We start from the raw sequence: 25267 nt of genomic DNA on the forward strand, positions 1-25267 counted from the left end.
TTTGAACACAATGGTTCACTGTGCTTTAACATTTCATGACCCTAAGTTGACTACAGTTTACAGTGAAGAACTCTTAGGCCATACCTACAAAGGCCAAGCATCGTGCAAGGTTGGCCAGGGCCAGAGTATTTTGTGGAGACACTGGAAGAACATTAAATTTGGAAGGATATCTTCCAAGAGATGGGCAGCTGATAGGGAATGGTGGGTGATGCAGTCACATAGCACCCTGCTACCCATGTTTGGAGCAGACATGTTTCAATGAAAATGGTTCAGACGGGGACATGCTTTCCTGGTTAGGAAAGGTCTGGAAGGCTGGATTTGGGGCTAACTGGTCTTCTCTTGTAGGGCTACTCTTAGGCAAAATGATGTCCTGAGGGCTTATCTTCCTTGCCTCTCAAGTCATACTTAATGTCTTCTTGTTGCTTTCTGGACAACTGTGCTACTCAGTCTTAATCCCACGAAGTAATGAGCCCCCTATCCCTGTGGGTTCAAGCACATGGTGGGCAGCTACTTTGTGTGGAAGCCGTACAGGGGCTCCATGTGTTGGATGGCTGATTGGACAAAATGAATTTGGAGGTCCCCTCCAACCTTGTGATTCTGTGCTTTAGAGACAGCTTATGAGTATTTGACTTCAGGAATAGTTAACGAAAGAGCTCAAGGTTCTCTTGATTTTGTCATTCTTTAAAATACATCAGGGATTAGCTGCTCTTAAAACATTACTGATCATCAGTTAAAGTTGGTACCACTAAATTCTGGAACTGAGAAATGTGAATAAATAAGTTTTCTTGTCTCCATAAATCTTAACCTACAAATACATGTATACATGTAATACACACACGACCCCAAGCAACTATGCTCGATTTATTATGGCATGGTAGTTTCATATTAGGTAGATAGTGTTTAGGTACAAATCAAACTTGGGCTGACATTTAGCATTTTGAAACTGGAAACTCACTTCTGAAGTCCTCTGGTCCAACTCCTTTATATATTGTCATTTCAGTGAATTGTTTACACACACTACTGCCATTCCAAAGCAAAGACTACTTTTGAAGAAAACGTTTCATAAGCAATCCGTCCACATATCAGTATGAACTGTTACAGGTAAAAGTACAGAGTTATAAAACAGTTCTTAATATTCCCTAACCTATAAGTATGGCCAAAAAATACTTCTAAAAAAAGCCTAAAAGCTACAGGCAGCTATTTCCAAAAAAGAAATATCAGAGGCTGTTGCTAGTTTTATATTGGAACTGATACAACCTATTAGGGAAATAGCTTTTTGAATGATGAAAACTCATATCCTCTTTCAAGGTCAGGGTCCAAGTCTTAAAACTTTTGTGTTCTCAGCAACCTAGTACTGTTCCCAAACAGAAATGAGGATATATGCAGTGAAACATCTAAATTAGCACTCACATCCAGAGTACGCACCAGGTAAATCAGTACATAAAATTTAATAGACTTTACCCTTAATAGTAAAGTCTGGCTCTACTTCAAATAAATTTGATTTATTCTAAAATGAAAAAAAAACCCACCAAACTTTCATACACTTTACTTCTTGTTTATCACTACATCATACAAACTCCTTGAGCTCAGTTCATGAAAGACACTGTTAAGAGTTTCTCCCAAGGATAAAACCTCAAAACAAAAATGCAGTCAAGACTTCTTCCTCCCGTGGGAAATTACGACAGAAGAAGAGAAAAAAGCTGCACATCAAGGATGTAAGGACCAAGTCATGATAAATCTGCCTAGTTAATCAAAACAGAACCAAATCTAGTAGAAGCCGTGCTTCCAAGGTCAGGTCGACCCTGGATCACCTCTGATCCCTCAGGGAGCCTGCACACATCATTCTGCAGCCTTGCTGGCTGCACAGGTGTATTACTGGGAGAAATTACTCGAACGCTCACGGAAGAGTTCAAAATGATGGGAAAGAAACATCAAACGAGGAAAGAAAGTACTCATATACTGCAAATAACACTGTCTTCCTAACAGGGGGCTTAGGACAAATATTTGGGTGTAATCACAGTGATTGTGCTAACTTCTAGAATGGATATGTCTATAATTTTTTTTTCTTAATTTTATTTCGCTTGTTCTAATTTTCATTTCATACACACATTACATAGTATGTAAATGTAAATAATTTATTTTTTGGTATGAGAGGGCTTGATGCTTCAAAAGCATTTTACAAAGAGGGAGCTAAATTGATTTACTAATTGACTTACTAATAAATCAATATGTAATTGAGATGTGTTAAAGCATTAATATTCAAATCACATTAGGGCAGGCAGTCCATTCTGGAGTTTAAGATTATATATAAAGCTCATTCTACTTTTAGTACGTAATTTTCATACCTTATTCGAAGTACAGGGTACTTATTTTGAACGTGAATATCTTATGAGAAAGTTGATTCCCCTTAACTAAATATTAGATTCAAGGTGGTTTGCTACATTCCTAAGTATTACTGAATAACAGCTGACAGAACCTAAAGCTCTGATTTCATAGTGGAAGCTAGTGGAGAATGGGATTCACTTGGAAGAAATGTCTTTAAAACATTTTAAATTAACTATTTCAAGCATGAAAAATAGCATAGCAAATATAAAACAAACACCCAGATGTCCTCCACCCCTAGCTTTGTTTGTTTGTTTTGTTTTTTTTGTTTTCTTGCGGTACGCGGGCCTCTCTCTCACTGTTGTGGCCTCTCCCGTTGTGGAGCACAGGCTCCGGACGCGCAGACTCAGCGGCCACGGTTCATGGGCCCAGCCGCTCTGCGGCATGTGGGATCCTCCCAGACCGGGGCACAAACCCGTGTCCCCTGCATCGGCAGGCGGACTCTCAACCACTGTACCACCAGGGAAGCCCCGACCCCTAGCTTTGTTAAATACAGTTGACTTTTGAACAATATGGGTTTGAACTGCACAGGTCCACTTATATGTAGATTTTTTTCAATGGTAAAAACTATAGTATTGCACAATTGGTGGCTGGTTAAATCCACAGATGTGGAATCGTGGATACGGAGGAACTACATATACGGAGGGCTAACCATAAGTTATATGCAGATTTTCGACTGCACAGAGGGTCAGGGCCCCCAACCCCCAGGTCGTTCAAGGATCAACTGTATTAACATTCTGTCTTCTTTGTTTCAGATTTCTCTTTCCTTTTAAAGAAGTGGAGCCAGATTATACTCCTCAATGCCTTTTTCTCTACCCGCACCCTGTAGAGGTAACCACTATCTTGAATCTGTCTTTTATCATTCTAATGAAAAATTTTACCTTTATTGCATGTGCCTATATCAAAAAATAAAGATAGCCTCAACCTGCATATTTTAAAATTTATACCATAGTGTCATGCTGTGCTTATCATTCTACCAATGTTTCTAGAGATTTATCTATGTTGCTACAGATAGCTCTAATGAACTTATTTTAGCCCTTCTATGTGGTTTCACTGTGTGAATGTACTGCCATTTATTTAACCGTTTTCCTACCAATGAATACTCAGTATTTCCCCCTAATACTCTTATAAACAGTGCTGTCATTAATCACCCTCCTGCAGAACTGTTCTCTCAGCTTGACCTCAAGACAAAGCATCACTCAGTTCCTCTGGGACTCTCACTCCCCATGTTGGACCACTGTGGCCTGGCCATGAAATATTTCTCTCATTGTTTCCTCTTCTCCACTGCCCACCCCTTCTTTCTACCACTGATACAGTTCAAGCTATTATCTCTAGACTACTGACCTCCTCATAGGCCTCCCAGGTGCCAGGCTCATCTACTTCAAATCAATCCCCCACCCCTACTGCCTGCTGGAAGAATGCATATAAAAGCCCAAACTAGCCACGCCATGCCCTGTAATCACTCCCACTGCATGTGGGACACAAGTTCCCCAAACCAGGCCTGTGTTTCTCTCTGCTCTTGTCTCCTTTCAGCATCCCCCTCCTGCTGGCAGCTCCGCCTGTATAACCCATGCTGTCTCCGAGCCTCTGCTTGCGACTGGAAATATTCCCCCTGTATACCCAGCCAATGCCTCCTCAACCTTTAGGCCAGCTTTGGTTTCACACTGACCAGAGAACTTCCCTACCCATCTGCCGTGCTCCCAATGCAACCTCTACGGAGTCCAGCACTTGCACGTTTCACTGACATTCACAGAAAATCACTTGTGTTCCTCTGGAATCGAAGTGCTACTTGAAGGCAGGGACTGAGTTTTATTCAACTTTACATCTCCAGTACCCAGAGAAGCATCTGAGATACTAACAGGCTTTCAGACACAGGCTGAACTGAAGTGGAAGGTAGCCAATCCATTAAGCACAGTTTATTTTCATAAGGAAGGAGAGCCAGTCTATTTAAAACAAGTAATTACTATGGAATATGTAATGAAAAATGACGTATTCAGCCCTCTGTGACAAGACATCTGTTAGCTGATACTTACGCACTAACAAGTACAATAAATGATACTAGTCGAGGTGACTACAGCACTGCGAGTACCTTCTGAATCATTAGATTAACTTACACACAGCCTTTGTCACAGTTGTGAGCACTGTATTGTCACCTCCAACCTAGAACCTCCAAGTCCTTCACGATGCCACCATACATGGGCAGAATCTAGATGGTTTTCAACATCTCCTCCAAGACGTGATCACATTCTTTACCCACCTGTGACCAGCTCCCTTACTTCTGCATCAACAGATTTTCTCAACAGTCGCAACAAGGCAGGTATCCCACCAACATTCTTCATCGCGATTTTATTTTCATCTGTAGACTTGCCAAAAACAAGGTTTCGGAGGGCACCACAAGCATTCTTCTGAACTTCCAAAACTCTGTGGTCCAAAAGGTCAACCAGATGCTTGATTCCCCCTAACCTACACACCTAGAATGAAAAATATTAGGTACCAGGCCTAAGTGACATGTGGTCAATCAGAGAGCAAACAAAAGTCTGTTATGGGAAGATCACGGAAAACATACAACTCCAGATCATTTCAAATGATTATTTTTTATTCTAAAAAAATACATGTTTTATAAATTTTAAGGACACTCTCAAGATGAAGCTCTTTTCACAGGTTCATGGCTTAAAGAAGGGAAGGGAGACTTAGGTGGCTTAACGGCCACACGCAGGTAACATGGTCATACGCCAACCCTCCGAATGTACACAGGGATTATGCTGTCACTTCCAAGTGAAATGCACAAATACACGACCACAACAAAGCTGTATGCAGGGTCGAAGACAACACAGGAAGAGATTTTTTTTTTTTTTTTTTGCGGTATGCGGGCCTCTCACTGCTGTGGCCTCTCCCGTTGCGGAGCACAGGCTCCGGACACGCAGGCTCAGCGGCCATGGCTCACGGGCCCAGCCACTCCGCGTCATGTGGGATCTTCCCGGACAGGGGCATGAACCCGCGTCCCCTGCATCGGCAGGTGGACTCTCAACCACTGCGCCACCAGGGGAGCCCCAGGAAGAGATTTTTGACTGAAGTCATTTGCTTTCTAGAATTGTTTCTCTAGGTGACTCTCCCTAAATTTTCTTCCATTTGTCACTTCATTAATATTTATGTGAATATTTTTGGGCTTTATTTACTGCATTCACCTTTAGTCTGTAACTGTGTGTTGTTCTAAATTTTAAGGGGTGAAAAACGCTTAAGTTCCATATGACATTGCAGGAGGAAAAAAGGTCTAAAATGTTAAATCTAGCCAATATCAATGACTCACTATGTTTCTATAAAAGCCCCAAAAGCTTAAAATCTGAAATAAAATATTCATATATGTTCGGTATTAGTAATGGTTATAAATCCTTTACTTAATTGTGTGTTGGCACCGATTCTGACCAGAATCTCGTAAAATACATGAGTTCACAAGTACATACTATAATTTGTATCTAATAGATTTATAGAAAATACTTTTAAAATGCAGGTTAAATTGATTTTGTTTCATGTTTTATGAATAAGCTAATGAGTGGACACATGATTTGAAAATGCTAAATGTACTTCAAGAAGTAATCTCATCCCAGATTTTCCCAAGAAATATTGAAATGCATAGCTGAGAAGTAAAAGAGTCACTGGTATCAGAACACCCCTTGAAAAGGGCCTCTAGATTGCATCTGGTCATTTCTTAAGCACACAAGCACGCAGCTGCTAAACGGACGGAAAGGCACTGCTCGGCCCTCCCCATTCCCCGCCCTGCCAACTCTGGCATCCCAGGCACTGGTCCTGTACCTCTAGCTTCACTTTGTTGTCGCCAAAGCACAGGTGTTGCAGGTAGGCTGCTGCGTTTGCCTGAACTGACGGGAACTGGTGCTGCAGCATGTGAATGACTTCAGGCAACTCGGGATCACGCCAGGCAAACTCCCTGCACGAGAAAAACGCGGCTTCAGAAAGGAAGGCCCGTGTTCTACCGATACACTGAACAAAACATCTGTCAGAGAAGAGAGCTCAGCGGAGACAATGGGAAGTTACAAAAATCCTAGAAGAACTATATATATATGTATGTATGTAAATAATTTTTATGCACTGATGAACATATCACAGATGCTTATGATCTTAAAGAAATCATGATGCACAGATGCAGAGAAAGATTCAGGGTAACAAAGAGGTTCTTAAAATGGGTAACTTTTCCATTCTTGTTTTCCTCCTCCTGATTCTAATTTTACGCCTTTCTACCTATGTAAGAAATTCGCAGGTGTGAGGCTCAGGTAAACAAGTGCGCTTCAGCTAGGTGAGATGTCACTCCTGAGGAGGGAGGAGCAAAAGCCAGTGGAAATACTGTGTACCTGATGATTTTTAAGAAATTTAATATATATGGATGATTTTTAAGAAATTTAATATATATGGTTGCTCTTGATTATAAGAAACATAAAACATGATAAAAAATGTTTTTGCAGTAACCCTATATCCGAGAAAACAACTGTTGACATTTCCCACTGGTGTTTTTTTCAACCAACATATGCAGGCAAGTGTGCACATGTGTGTGTACAGAATTTTTTTCAAAGAATTGGATTATTACTAAATAGCACGTACTATTCCGTGCCAGGCACTATTCTAGGCATTTTATGTATATTAGTTCATCTATCCTTAAATTGACCTTGTAGATTTGGAGGTTGAAGCCGAAGGGCTAAGCGACTTGCCTAGTGTCACCCAGCTGGTCAACAACAGAGCAACATTTGAACCCAGGCATCTGCCTTCAGAGTCTGTGCCCTCACCCCCGTGCTACCCCACTTCTTGTACAATAAGTATACAATCATATTAAATATACATACATACTTTTATACTACGTTTTTTTCAGGTAACATCACATTGTCAGATTTTCTGATGTAACTTGATCGGCTCACTGTTTGGAATCCTTGTTAAATGTGATTTTATGCTTATGTTACATAAAGACCAGCTTCTTACAAACGGTTCACAAAGCAACAAATCTGCAGACTTTGATAACAGGATGGAGTAAACTGTTAATCAAAAATGAATTAATCCCGAAGAAACTTAAAAATAAATCTTTAAATTAATGACCCAGTGATACTTCTATGGCCCAGTTTTTAAAGGTCCACAGCCTCTCTGGGAAGGCTCCAGTATGAACTGGTTCATCCACTACAGAGGGTCAGGTCATTCCACACCTGCACACACACATTCATATCACACATTGGTGCATTCTTACTATGCTACAAGTGCCAGAACAGGTGCTGGAGATACAAACATTGAATAAGACATAATTTTATGTATAGGGGCTTGTATGCCAAACGAAAAAAGTCTAGTCTTAATAGCGATAACATGAATAATTACTTATTGAGATTATCTGTGTCAGGTATTCTGTCAAGAGCTTTATAGATATTATCTCACTTACCTTGACTGTTGCCCCATACGGTAGGCACTATCAAATAACATTAGATATAGATAGATGAGGGACCCGGGATTAGTAATTAAGAGGTGGAGGTTAGTGGTCTAATATGTTATCACCACACACAAGGAACAGAAAGCTGGTGGAGGTCTTAAAGCAGAAGCGTGAGAGAATGCAACAAGGTCACATTTATAAGGAAGATAACTCTGGTGGCCAAGTAGAGAATATACTAGAATCAAAAAAGACTGGTGGCAAGGAGACTATCCCCTATCCCCACATTTGCTCAAAATAGGACCATCCTTGATTTTTCTCTGTCCCTTATCCTTCTCATCCAATCCATCAGCAAACTCTGTTGACTATCTCCAAAATATTTAATATAAACCAAATCCATCCACTCTTTCTATCTTGGCTGGACCCTCTACATGCCACTTACATGTTCTCTCTGCTTCAAATATCACTCCCTCCCCCAACTATTCTTTGCACGGCAACCAGATTATCTACTGAAAACTGAAATCAAGGGTGAGATGGAGATTTCCAGCTTGGGGAACAGACTGGATGATGATGTCATTAACAGGCATTAAGAAAACCATAAGTGCCAAGAGGCAGGATAACGCAGCAGAAAAAGCACAGAATTTGGAGTTAGATTGCCTATGTTTAAGTCCCAGGTCCTTCAATTGTGATGTGATTTTGAAAACCATTTACATAGAACTTCAGTTTCCCCATCTGTAAATTAGGAACAATAAAACTATCATGTTTAACTTCTTCTTAGGCTGGCTATGATGATTAAATTGTGGTGATATATATTAAAGTAGTTTACATACTTTGCATTATGAAAGATGTTTTACTAATATTCATCATCCCTGAAAAGTGAACTATACTATGTTAACTATTTCTGATGAAAATCTATCTAAAGTCTATTATATATAAATCTATAAGGTAATTAACAGAGTGCAAGGAGTGTGATTTAATCTTTCTGTGATGACTCAGTCATTACAAATACACATTTCTGTTCTCTTTAAATGCCACAGGGATGGTCAAGATTTCCTAGCATCCTTGGGTGCCTCCTGAGCCAGACAACACAAAGGGTGGGCTCCCGCTGGAGATGGGCAGTTAGGCTCAGTTGACACCAACTCCAGCCTTGATTTTCAGAAGAAATTTACCCTGGAAAGACTTCTATCAATTCATGGGCTGGCTGGCTGGCGTCAATGCTTGCCAAGATTTGCTTCATTAAAACCTAAGCCCAGACTTCTGTTTTTAGCCATGATAGAGTAGTAACCAGTACTGGGCTTTGCCTTCCTCCCATAAACAACCATTAAACTGGACTAAATGTGTGAGGAAACTGTTTTCAGGCCCTAGACAACAAGTAACACAAGAATGTAATCCTTGAAGGGGCGGGGGCATCACCCTGGGAACCCCATACTCACTTGGCTTTCTGCCTGAGGGCACTTTTTGGATCATGGCACAGGAAGCAAGTCTGAATGGGCATGATGGTCTAAGTGAACTGAGGGGGAAAGATTGGAATTTGGGGATGCTCAAGAGGTTAAAATTTTCAGGGCAGGATATTGGAGAGGACAGAGCTATGCAGAGGAGATTTAACAAGTCTGTGTAAGGATTATGCACAAGTCGTTAGTTGAGCGCTGGGCTGTACATGTGCCTTGCATGTACATGTACAGGTCTGGTGGAGAATAGCTGCTGCTGGAATGAGAACTAAACCAGGAGTTGTTGGACTTCCAGCCCAGTCATAGTGCAGACCTCACCGATCACCTCAGCATTTAGTCTCCACAAAGGCCATATTTAGGAGTAAGAACCATTCCACAGGGTCAGGGCCATGTTCTAGGAGTAAAATAAATCTAAAATAGACCTGTCCTAGCAAAGAACAGAACCAATTGTGACAGGATCAAAAGCACTTATCAGTAATTTAGTTATTTTCCACAACGAAACTTAGAATCCTAAGAGGAGACAACATAATACAGAGTCCCTACAATGTATTATCCACAACAATCAGCATATAATTTAAAACTGCTAGGCATAAGAAGAAACAGAAAAATGTGACTCTCAAAGATGTAAACAAACAAATAATAGAAACATACCCAGAGAAAACTGAGATGTCGGAATGATCAGAGGACTTAAAAATGGTTTTTATAAATGTGCTCAAAGACATAAAGCAAAAGATGTATGTAAGGAGTGAATAGATGGGGAATGTTATCAGAGACATGAAAACTACAAAAAAGCCAAATTAAAGTGTCAGAAAAAAAAATCCACTGGATGGGCTTAACAACTGACTGGAGACCACAGAAGAAAAACATAGCAAATCTGAAGACAGATTAATTAAAAAAAGAGATCCAGTATGAAGGATACAGAGAAAAAAGATTAAAAAAAAAAAAGAACAGAACTTCAGTAACCTGTGAGATGATGTCAAGTTATCCCAGGAGAGGAGAGTGAATTTTGGGCCAGAAAAAATATTTACAGAAATAATGGTTGAATATGTCTCAATTTTGGTAAAATCATCAACTAATATTTAAAGAATGTCAGTGAATCCCAAGCAGGTTAAATGTAAAGAAAACTATGCCTAGGCTTGTTAGAGTAAAACTGCTTAAGGTCAACAATAATATGAAAAGTCTGACAGGCAGCCAGAGAGAAGATACATTGCATAATGAGAAGAGCAGTACAAATGTTGGCTGACTTCTCATCAGAAACAATGGAGGTCTGAAGACAAGGAACAACATCCTTTAAAGGACTGAAAAAAAAACCACCACACCCTATTAACCCTGAATTTTATACCTAGCAAAAGTATCCTTTAAAAACGAGTAAATAAAAACACTTTCAGATAAATTAAAGCTGAGAGAATGTGTTGCCAGCAGACATGGAACACAAGAAAGGCTCAAGAAAGTTCTTCAGGCTGAAGGGAAATGAGTGGAGACAGAAACTAGAATTTCTAGGAAGACATGAAGAGAACTATTTACAAATAAGTATGCAGGTGAATATAAAGACCATCTTTTAAACTCAGCTTAATTTCTTTAAAAGACAACTGACTATTTACAGTAAAAATAACAACACTACATTATGGATTTGATAATGTATGTAGAAGTAAAATATTTGACAACAACTTAAAGGTCAAGGAGATGGTAAATGGAATTATTCTGTTGAATGTCACAGCTGAAGCCCTCCTCAAAAAGAACACCATGATTGCTGTCATTCTTTCAGTCACTGTCACTTTCCATAACAAGTACTTTGTTACTCCTTTCAGATGAATTATTTGTACTATTAATAAATTTTGCTTCCAAACTAGACAACTATTAAAAAAAACTCATACATTTTCTCTTATGTATAAAACATCAACAACTTCTTAAGTCTTGCAGGGTAGTTTTCAGGTTAACTATAATGTAGCATTAATGACAGAGGAAGTAAGTTTAGAAGTGAATAAAAATAGTAAAATTTGCTATTTTTAAAACTAAAAATTAAGTAATAATTATCATGAGTTTTTAATTTCATGGTTTGACTATTCAAACTTTAAACTCACTTGGATTCCAGTTGCAAATAAATAAATGCACCTATTATAAGATAATCATTTATTCATCTTACAAAATGCACTATCAGTAAAGTTTCACATAATCAAAGCTAGCCATAACAGTTTTATGCATTAGACTATGAAATTATCATACTATGAATAACTGAAGTATATTATCAGACACGAAATCCTTGTTTATAATGAATCAGCTCATATCAGAGGTCAAAACTGAAGTCTTCAGGAATGCATACTAAACTCAAAGCTCTTATCATATTTCACTGCTTTTCTGGGTAGCTATTCTTTTCTCTGCAGATTCAGCCAAGGGATGGTCTAAATTACCTACAATTCAAAACCCTTTTGAGAATTTCTGCATCTAGTAGCGTGCCCTAGTCTGTTGTTCTTGTGAGGACTTCAAAAAGATTCCACATGCTGCAGAGCAACTAAGCCTATGTGCCACAACTATTGTGCCTGTACTCTAAAGTCTGTGAGCCCCAACTACTGAGCCCACACTCTGCAACAAGAGAAGCCACCGCAATGAGAAGCCTGTGCACTGCAAAGAAGAGTAGCCCCTGCTCACCGCAACTAGAAAAAGCCCGCGTGCAGCAATGAAGACCCAATGCAGCCAAAAATAAATAAGTGAACAAATTTTAAAAAAGAAAAGAACAAAAAACAAAATCATGTAAAAATTTTTTGACTTAATTATATTGAAGTTGTTATTAGACAAATTATTTTTAGAAATGCTTAAAATAACAGAAGGGTGACAAATAGGAATAGCAGAACCAAATGTATGCATACACTGTAAAATATTTTAGGCAAATGAGTGAATAGGTGGAGTGGTTTTAGTGAAGCAGTGGGCTTCCCATTCAACTCAAAAGTACCTTAGGTTATTTTGTTTTAATAACCAAACCTCACTCATGCTTTTAATTCATTAGGATAAGTTGGTAGGCTGCTATAAATGAATTGATAATGATAACAATCTTTCAGTGAAACAACTATTTATGGGCAAAGAGTGAATGAAATCTTGTTAATATATGCCTTAAAATAACACTCAAGCTGCTTAAAATTTAGAAATAATTTCACTCTTTCAGAAGCTAAAATTCTCTTTTAGTTTCTAAATATCTTTATTTCCTGAATATTTTAAATGACTTTCATTAAAGAGATGAGGCTACTTTTTCAAAATCGATCAAGTACTAAATGACTCATCTTAATAAAACATGTTTTCTACATGGCCAAATAAAATTAAAAGCAGGAAACATCTATTATTTGCTAAATATTTTTTGCTCATGAGATGTGAGAATTTCTTGTAAACTATTTTCCCCTAAATGGGAGAAAGCTTTTCAAAGGACCTAGTTAATAAAAGCGCAACACGGCACTGACCAGTATGATTGAAAATGTACATGACACTGGTCTTTCCCAGTTTAAAACAACCATATGCATTTTCTGAAGCCATCATGTAAGAGGTCAGCCAAGATAAAGGAAAAGGCATAAAATGATCCTTTAAAATCTTTTGTGTAATTCAGACGAAGAGGCTATCCCAGGTAGTTGCCTTGATGAAGTATTTCAACTGTGGGTGCTGCAGATATTCACACAGACCTGTGCATTCTCTGACTTATTATTAAAGCGCTGAAAGAAGGAATCTATCTCTAAAGTGAAATTAACCTCAGTGACCTACAGTGCTGGAAAACAACTGGAAATATGAGAGATAAGGAGTTACTGATATTATAACAGACACGGCAACTTGAAAAAAGTCAGAATGAAGGAACTAGTTAACTCCTGAGATATGGTGGCATTCTGGAGACTCATAACCAGTACTTGCCTGGGATCTTTCTGAATGCTGTCTATTGATGGGGATCTCGTGGTGCCATCATCAGCTGGTGCTATGTGCTGAAGCCTGTTATAATTGCACTCTTGCACTCGGTATTGTATTGGCCTGTAGGGCTCCGCATAGGTAGCTGTTGTGTTCAGAGCATAATTATTTCTTTGGTATGTAAGGGTACTTCGTTGGCTGGACGTCCTTTGCAGATTTCCAACACCTACTAGAAAGTCAGCATTTTAAAAAAGATTAGTATGTTCTCCACAAAGTGATACTTTTCAAAGTCAAAATATTTTTAGTTTTAAGAAGGGTTAAGTTTTTAACAATTATATAAATTGCTTACTTTTAGATATTACCAATCTAGCTCATTAGTGCTAACAAAGGCACTGAAGTTTTTAACATAACACAAACAACATTTATGTCAATTTTATTAGCAGGAAAGAGCAAAAATGAAACTATAAATCTGCTTACACAGTAGGTCTTAATATGTTTAAGATTTAGTAACAAAACTGAGAGTGAAATAAAGGAAAATAATTAAACTAATCTTAGAAATAAATAACAAAATTTCATAACTACATTTTAGCAATAAAAGACAAGTAAGATATTCAAACTTATAGATAACTGAAACCATCAAACTTTGGACACCCAGTGAATACAGGTTACGTATTTTGATATATATTTTATTTATAGACTTGTGTATTTTGATAACATTGGAAAATACACTCCACAGGAAAGAAGACTGATATATCAAATTCTTCTAAAGCTACTCCCTAAAATGATTGCGTGATACTATGTATAAAGTACTGTACATTGTATTTAACCTTTCTTTCCAAATTATTGCAGTAGGTATCTCTCCAATGATTGTGTTCATATTCTTCCTGCAATTAACATATTTTAACACTATTTACTTCTTAATCCTAATAAAGAAATTCTTCAATTTATAGAACATAATGAGTGAAACATTTCTTCACTAACATCTATGAAAAATTGGTACATTTTATCAGGAGAAAAATACCACAGTGGACCAAACTGTCAGTTTTTGGCAAAGAACCAATTCAAATTCAGTCTTCTCCCTCGTGGTGTTCTGTGAGGTATGGCTCCTAGAGCTGTGTCTTTAGGGAATTATCATTGCTACCTGGAATTCATTTATGGGCACGTTAATAAATCTGTACTAACTTTTTTTTTTTTTTTAAAGCGGCCTCTTGGGACTTTATAAGCCACACCCGTAGCACAATCTGGCAGCTCACGTGGCCACAGGTTCTAGCTTCTGCTCTATCAGCCGCTACGGTGTGACACAAATGTGAGTCTGGGGGTGCAAGGGTGTGATGCACTAGCTGCTTATTTTTCTTCTTATTTTAAACATTATTATTATTATTTTTTGGTCATACCACGTGGTATGTGGGATCTTAGTTCCCCAACCATGGCTCGAACCTGGGCCCCCTGCAGTGGAAGCACGGAGTTCTAACCACTGGACCCCTGGTGAATTCCTGTTCCCTATTTTTATAACTGCCATCATTGCATTCTGTCCCAGATTGAGTCTATCATAAGGAATATTTATTTCACATTCTATCACTTAAGAATTCAGAAGAGATTCAGTAACGAAAAAAGAGAAATACCAAATACACTTGGGCTACATACATGCTAAATCAAAGATAAGCCAATAGCTCACGTAGGGATTTTCTCTAAATACGTGTTCTAGGAAACAAAAATTACAAAGAAATATTCCAAAAAAGGCTTTCCTTTCTGTATCTGATATGCTTCCAACCTGAGGAGTCAGATTTATAGCTCAACAAACTTATTTGTGAATTAAAATATAATCACTGTGTTCACTGATCAGATTGAACTAAGGTAAAACTATATCACTTATAAATAGGTACTGAATGAACTTCTGTTTTACTGTTTATTGATTTGCTTTCACGGCTGCTTATCTGACAACCAAATGGGCAATATGAATTCACTCTAACAGGAAATCCATCTCAATAAAATCCTCTACTCTTGGGCTGGTGAAATTGGGAAAGCAGCTGAACAGAGCTGATGCCCACCCGAACCTGTGCGGTACAGTGCTGTCTGCGATCCTTGGAGCTCCACGGTTCCATGGTTTGGGCTGCAGTAAACTGGGCTGTAATAGGTCCTCCCCTCATAGATAGGAGTGATGTGCAAGTCGGGAGACACAGTTGAACGAAGGTCTTGTCCAAGCTGGCTGTGCTGACTAGCATAGGAACTCCGTAAGCCTACAGGCAAGAAAATTACATCATTAAAAAACTTGAAAGCTGTGGTGAGGCTAAAAGTGTAACTGCGAAACAACAGGACCAAATGCTGAGTCTAAACACCAAACCTAGTGAGTTTTACAATAGAGGGATGACAGATATGAATGGGATACCATATACATTCTAAAAATAAAACTTTCTCCTCTGGCAGCAGGATAAAAGTAAATTTTCTAAAAAAAATATAAGAAATTATTAAATGGTTTGATACTCTGTAATTCGTCCCCCAACTGTAAGCTATTTTATGATGGTGACCAAAAAGAGAGCGCCGTCATGTCCCACACCTCTTTAAATCCCAACACTTAAGACGACACCTACATAATAGTGCTTAGAAATAGGCTGATGTTCAAGAACTGTTCTGAACTTTGTCTCAATTTATTCATCCAAGAATTTTATAGAAAAAGGTGAAATTTTATGTTACAAAGTTTAAAATATCATCAGCGAACTAATAAGATTTATAAAGTTTTCTTTTATTATTTGTTATCACAATTAAAAAAAACAAGTGTTTTTCTAGGAATCCAAATACAAGATTCTTGTTTACCTTCTTTCTAGTGTAAAGGAAAAGTACAAAGTTAGTGTATTAAGTCATTTCAAATACTCTCATTCAAATTATTAATAATTAATGCAAATTTCAAACCCAAACATGTTATTTTCTTTAAAAAAGTGAATTAGTATATTCTACATTATGATGCTTAGAAATTTGTGAGTTGTCATCATTCATTAGTAAGTAAAATTTGTCACTTGGTAAGAATACCAACTAAGGTTACATTCTAAATACGAGCAAGAAAAAGCACAAACATATCTGAGGTCAGTCAGCATATATTTGCTTTTAAAAAGACTGCAAATAATCAACACAGTAACTAATTACCAAAAGACACGATTGCTCACATCTTGTTAGCTCAGTTAATCATATGACAACTAAAAGTGAATGGGCCTGAATGTGAGTGATAATTACATGTTGCTTAGTGAGGAGTGGCAAGAAAGTTAATACATTAAAGCTTCTAATATGAATGATTATTACCAACCCCGGACAGCAATGTGACATGGGAAGAAATTAAATGAACAAATGTGGGTTTTGGCTACTGGCTTCTCACTTACTAAAATGAAGATCACAGGTTTATACGATCTTATAATTGGGAGCTCATTCAGCCAAATCTTCCCATTTTAAAATTGAGGAAACAGAGCCCCAAAGGAAATGTAGTTCATCCCCTTCAGAGAGCTACTTCCTGGTGGGGCTGAGAGGAAGCCCCCTCCATGATCTGTCATTGCACTGGACAAAGCTATTTCTCAAGGATCATTGAGACATGGTGTGAGAAACCTTGAACTGGACAGAGCCCTCCACAGACATAAGGTTAAGGAGGGACGTTATCTCACCAGGGGTTCATGGAAGCCCATGTAACTCTAAAGACCATATTATGATTGCTGTTGTAAAGTTCTCATCTGAGGATTTCAGCTTTTTATTCACTGGCAGATTTCTCATTCTTAGCACAGTATAAACTCCATTTCTTTATAGAGCCCAAGAGTATCTTGAACAAAAGTTGCAGGCATTGATTTTGTTAATGGTGACGTAAAGTGGGCAGGAAAATGCACCTAGTTCTTGGAAATCTTATCAGTATGAGGCATTATTTTAATATTCAGTAGAGCCCTTGATTTACTGTGAGACTCTGAAGATCGCAAACACTTGGGTGGAGGCAAGCTGAGCCCTGGATGCTCCTAAAGTTGGCTAAGCCGCCTTGGCTCACCACCACAGCGATGTGAAAAGAGACCAAAGCATTCTGCCCTGTTCAGAATGTGATATTCTCACCGTGCCAGGATCTAGCTGGAGTCTTCACTGGAATCCATATAATATGAAAACTTTCATAAACATTTACTATGATTTCACAAGAAAGGTAACCAAATGAGCTTGTTACCACTTACAACTATAAAAAGTATCCAATAAACAGCCCCCTGTTACAGGATTATTAGTGAGATGAAATGACTGTATCTGAAAGACTATAACGGGAAATAAAAACTTAAGAATTATAGTGAAATAGCAATTTCTCGATATTAGAAATCTTTGTGAATAACATTATGATGGTAAATATTTTTGTTTACCTACTCATGCATTAAAACAAAAACACGACTACTGTAGATTAACATTTAAAAATTACAAAATTACATAGCCCCTATAGATTAAGTAAAATGATTGTACAGAAAGGCTGTTATAACTTAGTATCTTTTAAACTGGAAGACAAGTGATATGTTGCAATTCCACAAATACATACTAGTTTACCTACTTCAATGATATATTCCTTGTGATTTAAAACCTTTATATTTTAAGTCAGTGAAAACAAACATAAATTTATCTTCCAAATATGAATTCTTCTTATTCTCAAAACTTGTCTTGATATGCTATGATTATACTGAAATGAATATTTTCAGGCAGACATATTTTTCTGTTGTAGGAAGTAATTTATATACATCATTTAAATTATGATCACCAAATATCCAAGTGTCTGAATCTGTTATAAAATATTGCTTTAGGCTTATCAATTAGCAGGTTATTAAGCCTTTGAAATCAGTAGCATAGTAAATATAATGACAAGCGCATCACTTTCTAAAATAAGAAAAAAAAAGAGAGGAATTTACAAATTAGGATCCACATTCAGGCTAATTGGGCAGGTAGCTAGGTGATGGAAACCAAAGCGTCCCTAGAACATTTTAAAAAACGCTTTACTTCTTTTGAAGACTGTCATATTCTAGGGAAAAAAAAATCCATAATAGGCTATGTATAATTTTTTCCCCCTGAAACATAAAGTCTAACTTCACCTGCACTGTCAGAGAAGCAGGTTTTTTAAACCAGAGGAGATCAGCGCTCCAGGGTTAAACATGGAGACAGTACTTTATGTGCTCACTTTCTTTCCTGGGCTTCCTCTTCACTCTACTGCAAACATAGATTTCTGCACAGCCGTTGTTCACATACACGGGGCGAGGCTGGGGCACAGAAATCCTCAGAACTATTTATCTCTTAAGGTTTCCTTCAGAGACAGAATGTCGTAAATGATTCCACCTCACTCTGCTGCATACTTTTCAGAGGCATGCCAGAAAATATCTAAGCCAAGGACACCCCTCTAACGGCTGAATGAAAAAGAGGCAGTTTCTCCACTAGGAATTTCCTTGAGCTCAGAATCAAGTTCAATATTAATTCTTTGTGCAAGATTCTTCAGTCAGAAAATTTCAAAAAGGCTTTACCTTTCCCAGAAGCCATACGGAAAGGATATTAATCTTACTTCACAAAATATTAAAAACTTCTGTAAATAAGAAATACCGAAAACAAAGTCAAAAGACAAATTACAAAATGAGAAAAATACCTGAGAAGTATATTACAAGGGGTTAATTTATTTCAAGTATAATAGCATTTACAAATTGAAAAAATAAGACGACCTGAGCTCACAGTTTGCAGAAAAGCAATAAAATGGCTGATAAACATATGAAATCATCAACCTCAGTCATTACTCAACACAGGCCACTTGAAACAATGAGGTACAGCTTTTTAACTGCCAGACTGGCAAAGATGAAACTCTTTGACATCATGCAGTGCTAGTGAAGGTGTAGGGAACATGCGCTCAAACTACTGGTATAAATAGAAATCTATAAAACCTTCCTGGGGGCAATTTGACAGTATTTCATTAAGAAAATATACACACATATTTTGATCCAGCAATTCTACTTCAAGAAATGGATCCCATAGTTATCTTAGTAGCTATGTGCAAATATGCAGGAGGAATAATATATATTGCATCATTGTCTCTAACAGCTAAAAATGAGAAAACCTAAATGTCCATTAATAGCAAAGTGATTAAATTATAATACATCTATAAAATAGGGTCCTAGGCATCCCTTGAGAGAATGAAGTAGAACTCTGACATATTAAAAAATGAACAAGGTTTACAAGATATATATAATAGAATTCCAACAGCATTAAAAATAAAAAAGAAACACAATGTGTGCACATTTGTATGTAATGTATATACTCATATATGTAATCAAACATTCTGGAAGATACATAAACTGGTGAGTGGGACTGGGTGAGGGTAAAGAGAAGGCTGAGACTTTCACTTCTCAATTCATATTTCCCTGCATAGTTTGAATTCTTTTTACCATTATGTACATGTTACTTTAAAAATATAATTTAGAACACTAGCTAAAGATGAATTCATTTTAATCAAAAGAACAAGTCTATACATCATGTAGGGTACCCGCCGTGAAAAAACCCTGAAGGAAACAGTTGGACTACCAGGGACCTGGTTGGTGTCTTTCTGATTTAATACAAGTGGCATTTGAAGGTAATTCATAAGAAATTTGTGCTTTCCCATCAGGATGCTAAAAATCAAGGCAGTAAGTGAGGAAATCCATATTCTAGTCTACACTATTAGGGCATTTCTTTAAAAAAAAAAATTTGAACAGACATTCTGATACCACCTTTTAACATATCTTAGGGTTTTGAGTATGGGTAGGCCTAGCTAGTGAAAACTATTTCACTGTGAAAAACCTCAACAAACAGTTTAGAATTCCAACCAATTCTTCTAAAAAGCAAAAAAGTACCTCTTATATCCTAATATTGTGAGGGATGGGGGAAATGTATTCATTACAAAAGAGGTCTGGTGATATAAATGTGTGTAATTCGGTGCATTAAAAATTATACAGTCCAGGGCTTCCCTGGTGGCGCAGTGGTTGGGAGTCTGCCTGCTGACGCAGGGGACGCGGGTTCGTGCCCCGGTCTGGGAAGATCCCACGTAACGTGGAGCAGCTGGGCCCGTGAGCCATGGCCACTGGGCCTGCGTGTCCAGAACCTGTGCTCCGCAGCGGGAGGGGCCACAGCAGTGGGAGGCCCAGGTACCGCAAAAAGAAAAAAAATTATAGAGCCTGAAAGACAAGTCAGCCTGAAGTCTGCAGTATAAATTTTAAGATAAAAATGTAAGCTTTTTCCACGTTACATGCTCTGTTTCAACAACGGTTACATGGAAGACTTTCCCGCTGGGCTTTGTGTAGGGCTGTCCCCTTGTACTCACCTGTCAGGCTGTCTGGCCGAGGTGGAACCATCCTCTCGTAAATGTCATACTGCTGCTGTCCAAATTGTTCCATGTCATGAACAGTCCTTTGCAGTGAAGGTCCCAGATGCTGCGGTACGGCGGTCATCCCTGAGCGTTTGGGGGATAATGACCCCACCTGGCCTTGGGATGGGGAAGCTACTCGAGTCTGTACATCCGTCAGGGTCAGTGGGGACCCCACTCTGGTGGTCGTTTGGTACTGAGGGGTTGGTCCGTTGGGACTGGAGGTCTGCCGGGAGGTGACCGACCCAATCCGACGTACAGCTGATGGGGAGGCGGGTCTCTGTGCAGAGTACGGAGAGGCTGCCCGCTGAGCAGGTAATGTGGTGGAGGAGTATGCACTGGGGTTCAGTGGTCGGGAGTCGGTCACTGATGGAGAGCCGAATCCACTACCAAGAGAAGTTCTCAGTGACCCCCTTGAAGGAGACACGCCTGTGCTGATAACATAAGAAGGAGACTGTGCTCTAGATGGAACTGAACTAACTCTTCTCATGGCCCGATTGGCTACTGATGGCTGATGAAAGGGGGAGAAAAGAGAATGGTTTATCCAGGGTTGTGTGTCCATTGTCATTACACAAAAAAATGTACATAGCTCACTACAGAATGTGAATTCACTATTTATTTTAGGCATCTAAGTTTCTTTTCCTTTTTTTGCTGTAGAGCTGGATCTTAATTTTTCCTTATTCTGTTTTTCTTGTTCTACTATTTTGTTTTTTTGGTGGTGGTTTAATCTCCAACTTTCCCCTTCAGAACACTAAAACCAACCAGTAAGGAGAGATCTAAAGACATTTAATATTCTTTTTTTCTTTTGTCTTTACATTATTTTACCCTTTGCCTACACATTTTCTACAACACATACTATGCTGTATTGCAAGTGTGAAGGGTCACTGGACCACTGTACTTATTTTGTACCCTGCGAGTCAAAGTTTGGCTAAGTTAACCCATTTGTGTAAAACAAAAACAAAACAAACAAAACAAAACTTTTTCAATATCTTAATCTAGATAAAGCTAGAGCAGTATCTATAACTGCCTTTATAACTGTCTTTATGGGTTGGCCCCATTAACAAAAAGAAGGTTCTTTCAAAGTGGAATAACTGAACGTTTGGATAGGGCCTGTGCTCTCAGCTCTCCTCTGTGAGTGCTGCATTAGTGCTTTAGCCAAATCTATCTTTTCTTTTAGCTTAAGTGTGGCTGCTAGTGATTTCAGCCATTTCTTTCTACCTCCTTTGATTTATAAGCTCTTGTCTTAAGCTGGTGGATCAAAAGAGATGCAAATACAAGTACCCTCAATCTGTTCCAGCAGGAGGTATGCTCAAAATCTCTGCTGAGTTCTGGCCAGCTGCAAATGACCAGACTGGGAAATGAAGAACATCTCTGCCAGGGCTAGTCCTTCTATGAATCCATAGAGTTTTGCAAACACTGAGTCTCAGATCCTTTTCTTGATGCAGGACAACAATGAAGAAGAATGGTGGCTGGACTGAGGCAGTGGGTTATAAGCTCAGGGCCAAGGTTTTTCTGTATCTCCTTAGTGACTACTAGAGTACAGCTGTCATCAACCCCCTTTCACTTTTAGTTGGGGCAATAAAGGAAGAAAAGGGATGAGTCACAGACTTTGTATACTCTTAGATGCCATAAGAAGAAACATGTTTTGTCTCCACGTGTCATAAGCAGTTGGCTGGCTGAAACACCTGCTCTGAGACCACTTGGGTGCTCAAACTCAACAATTCTGGGAAGGCAATAGCCATGGAAAGGAGAAGATCTGGGGAGGGAAGGTGACTGAAAATAAACAATAAGGCAAGAAAGAGGGAGTTTAAAAATTAGTTGGCAGGAGAACACACAGTGTGCCTCAGGCTGTTACAACACCATGCCGGCCTCTGCCAACGAAGCCTCGCCCTGCATTCCAATTATAACTACCGTACCTCTCCATCCCCCCGCGTGAGTGAGCGAAAGCCCCCTAATCAGCCGCTGCTTTAACCCCACCCAGTCTGGGCGGGAACAGAAGCCTGAGGGTGACCGACATGCAGAGATGGGAGCAAAACCAAAGTTGAAACCCAGGAGCTGTGCGAACAAAGAGGAGAAAGGGAAATTTCTCTGTGCAGCCTCAGGAGCAGTGGATAAAATCCCCACAATCAACTTGAGGTACCCTGCACATGTGGAATACCTGAATAGACAATGTGTCAACCCAAAATTGAGGCAGTGGACTTTGGGTGCAACTGTAGACTTGGGGTTTGCTGTCTGCGACTGACTTGTTTCTGATTTTTATGTTTATCTTAGTATAGTTTTTAGTGCTTGTTATCATTCGTGGATTTGTTTATTGGTTTGGTTGCTCTATTCGTGTTTTTCAAATTGCTTTCTTATTTTTAAATTTGAATTATTTTCTATTATTTTATTAATTATTATTTTTCTTTCTTTTTTTCTCCCTTTTCTTCTGAGCCATGTGGCTGACAGGGTTTTGGTGCTCCGGCCTGGTGTCAGGCCTGAGGCTCTGAGGTGGGAGAGCAAAGTTCAGGACACTGGACCACCAGAGACCTCCTGGCCCCACATAATATCAATCGGCAACAGCTCTCCCAGAGATCACAGTCTCAATGCTAAGACCCAGCTCCACCCAACGGAGAGCAAGCTCCAGCGCTGGATGCCCCATGCCAAATAACTAGCAAGACAGGAACACAACCCCACCCATTAGTAGAGAGGCTTCATAAAATCATACTAAGTTCACAGACACCCCAAAACACACCACTGGACGTGGCCTGCCCACCAGAAAGACAAGATCCAGCCCCACCCACCAGAACACAGGCACCAGTCCCCTCCACCAGGAAGCCTACACAAGCCACTGAACCAACCTCAACTACTGGGGGCAGACTCCAAAAACAACAAGAACTATGAACCTGCAGCCAGCGAAAAGGTGACCCCAAACACAGTAAGTTAAGCAAAATGAGAAGACAGAGAAATATGCAGGAGATAAATGAGTAAGGTAAAAACCAAACAGACAAAATAAATGAAGAGAAAATAGGCAGTCTACCTGAAAAAGAATTCAGAGTAATGATAGTAAAGATGATCCAAAATTGTGGAAATAGAATGGAGAAAATACAAGAAACGTTTAACAAGGACCTAGAAGAACTAAAGAGCAAATAAACAATGATGAACAACACAATAAATGAAATTAAAAATTCTCTAGAAGGAATTGATAGCAGAATAACTGAGGCAGAAGAACGGATAAGTGACCTGGAAGATAAAATAGTGGAAATAACTGCTGCAGAGCAGAATAAAGAAAAAAGAGTGAAAAGAATTGAGGACAGTCTCAGAGATCTCTGGGACAATATTAAACACATCAACATTTGAATTGGGTCTCAGAAGAAGAAGAGAAAAAGAAAGGGCCTGAGAAAATATTTGAAGAGCTTATAGTTGAAAACTTCCCTAACATGGGAAAGGAAATAGTCAATCAAGTCCAGGAAGCACAGGGAGTGCCACAAAAGAAAAATCCAAGGAGAAACACACCGAGACACATAATAATCAAACTATCAAAAATTAAATGCAAAGAAAAGATATTAAAAGCAGCAGGGGAAAAGCAACAAACAACATACAAAGGAATCCCCGTAAGATTAACAGCTAATCTTTCAGTAGAAACTCTGCAAGCCAGAAGGGAGTGGCAGGACATACTGAAAGTGATGAAAGGGAAAAACCTACAACCAAGATTACTCTACCCAGCAACGAACTCATTCAGATTTGACAGAGAAATGAAAACCTTTACAGACAAGCAAAAGCTAAGAGAATTCAGCACCACCGAACCAGCTTTACAACAAATGCTTAAGGAGCTTCTCTAGACAGGAGACATAAGAGAAGGAAAAGACCTACAAGAGCAAACCCAAAACAATTTAAAAATGGTAATAGGAACATACATATTGATAATTACCTTAAATGTAAATGGATTAAATGCTCCAAACAAAAGACACAGACTGGCTGAATGGATACAAAAACAAGACCCATATATATGCTGTCTACAAGAGACCCACTTCAGACCTAGGGACTCATACAGACTGAAAGTGAGGGGATGGAAAAAGATATTCCATGCAAATGGAAATCAAAAGAAAGCTGGAGTAGCAATTCTCATATCAGACAAAATAGACTTTAAAATAAAGATTATTACAAGAGACAAAGAAGGACACTACATAATGATCAAGGGATCAATCCAAGAAGAAGATATAACAATTGTAAATATTTATGCACCCAACATAGGAGCACCTCAATATATAAAGCAAATGCTAACAGCCATAAAAGGGGAAATTGACAGTAACACATTCATAGTAGGGGACTTTAACACCCCACTTTCACCAATGGACAGAACATCCAAAATGAAATTAAATAAGGAAACACAAGCTTTAAATGACACATTAAACAAGATGGACTTAATTGATACTTATAGGACATTCCGTCCAAAAACAATAGAATACGCTTTCTTCTCAAGGGCTCATGGAACATTCTCCAGGATAGATCATATCTCGGGTCACACATTAAGCCTTGGTAAATTTAAGAAAATTGAAATCATATTAAGTATCTTATCTGACCACAATGCTATGAGACTAGATATCAATCACAGGAAAAGAACTGTAAAAAATACAGACACATGGAGGCTAAACACTATGCTATTAAATAACCCAGAGGTCACTGAAGAAATCAAAGAGGAAATCAAAAGATATCTAGAGACAAATGACAATGAAAACATGACAACCCAAAACCTATGGGATGAAGCAAATGCATTTCTAAGAGGGAAGTTTATAGCAATACAATCCT

The 25267-nt window shown here is 38.6% G+C and overlaps 1 protein-coding gene across 14 annotated transcripts in view; it reads right to left on the reverse strand.

The window, feature by feature from the left end:
- Window positions 1-25267, reverse strand: part of PKP4 (plakophilin 4) — a 253207-nt gene that overhangs the window by 34214 nt on the left and 193726 nt on the right. For 7 of the 14 annotated variants that reach the window (XM_032637160.1, XM_032637170.1, XM_032637165.1 and 4 more), the window contains 5 exons: window positions 20441-20993; window positions 15168-15356; window positions 13129-13348; window positions 6193-6325; window positions 4640-4853 (listed from right to left, as the gene is read on the reverse strand). In XM_032637160.1, coding sequence (XP_032493051.1) covers window positions 4640-4853; window positions 6193-6325; window positions 13129-13348; window positions 15168-15356; window positions 20441-20993 — 1309 coding nt within the window. The remainder of the gene's footprint in view (window positions 1-4639; window positions 4854-6192; window positions 6326-13128; window positions 13349-15167; window positions 15357-20440; window positions 20994-25267) is intronic. The other 7 variants (XM_032637169.1, XM_032637171.1, XM_032637162.1 and 4 more) reach the window with 4 other exon arrangements.

The sequence above is a fragment of the Phocoena sinus genome, chromosome 7, assembly GCF_008692025.1.
Source record: "Phocoena sinus isolate mPhoSin1 chromosome 7, mPhoSin1.pri, whole genome shotgun sequence".
NCBI classification, from domain to species: domain Eukaryota; kingdom Metazoa; phylum Chordata; class Mammalia; order Artiodactyla; family Phocoenidae; genus Phocoena; species Phocoena sinus.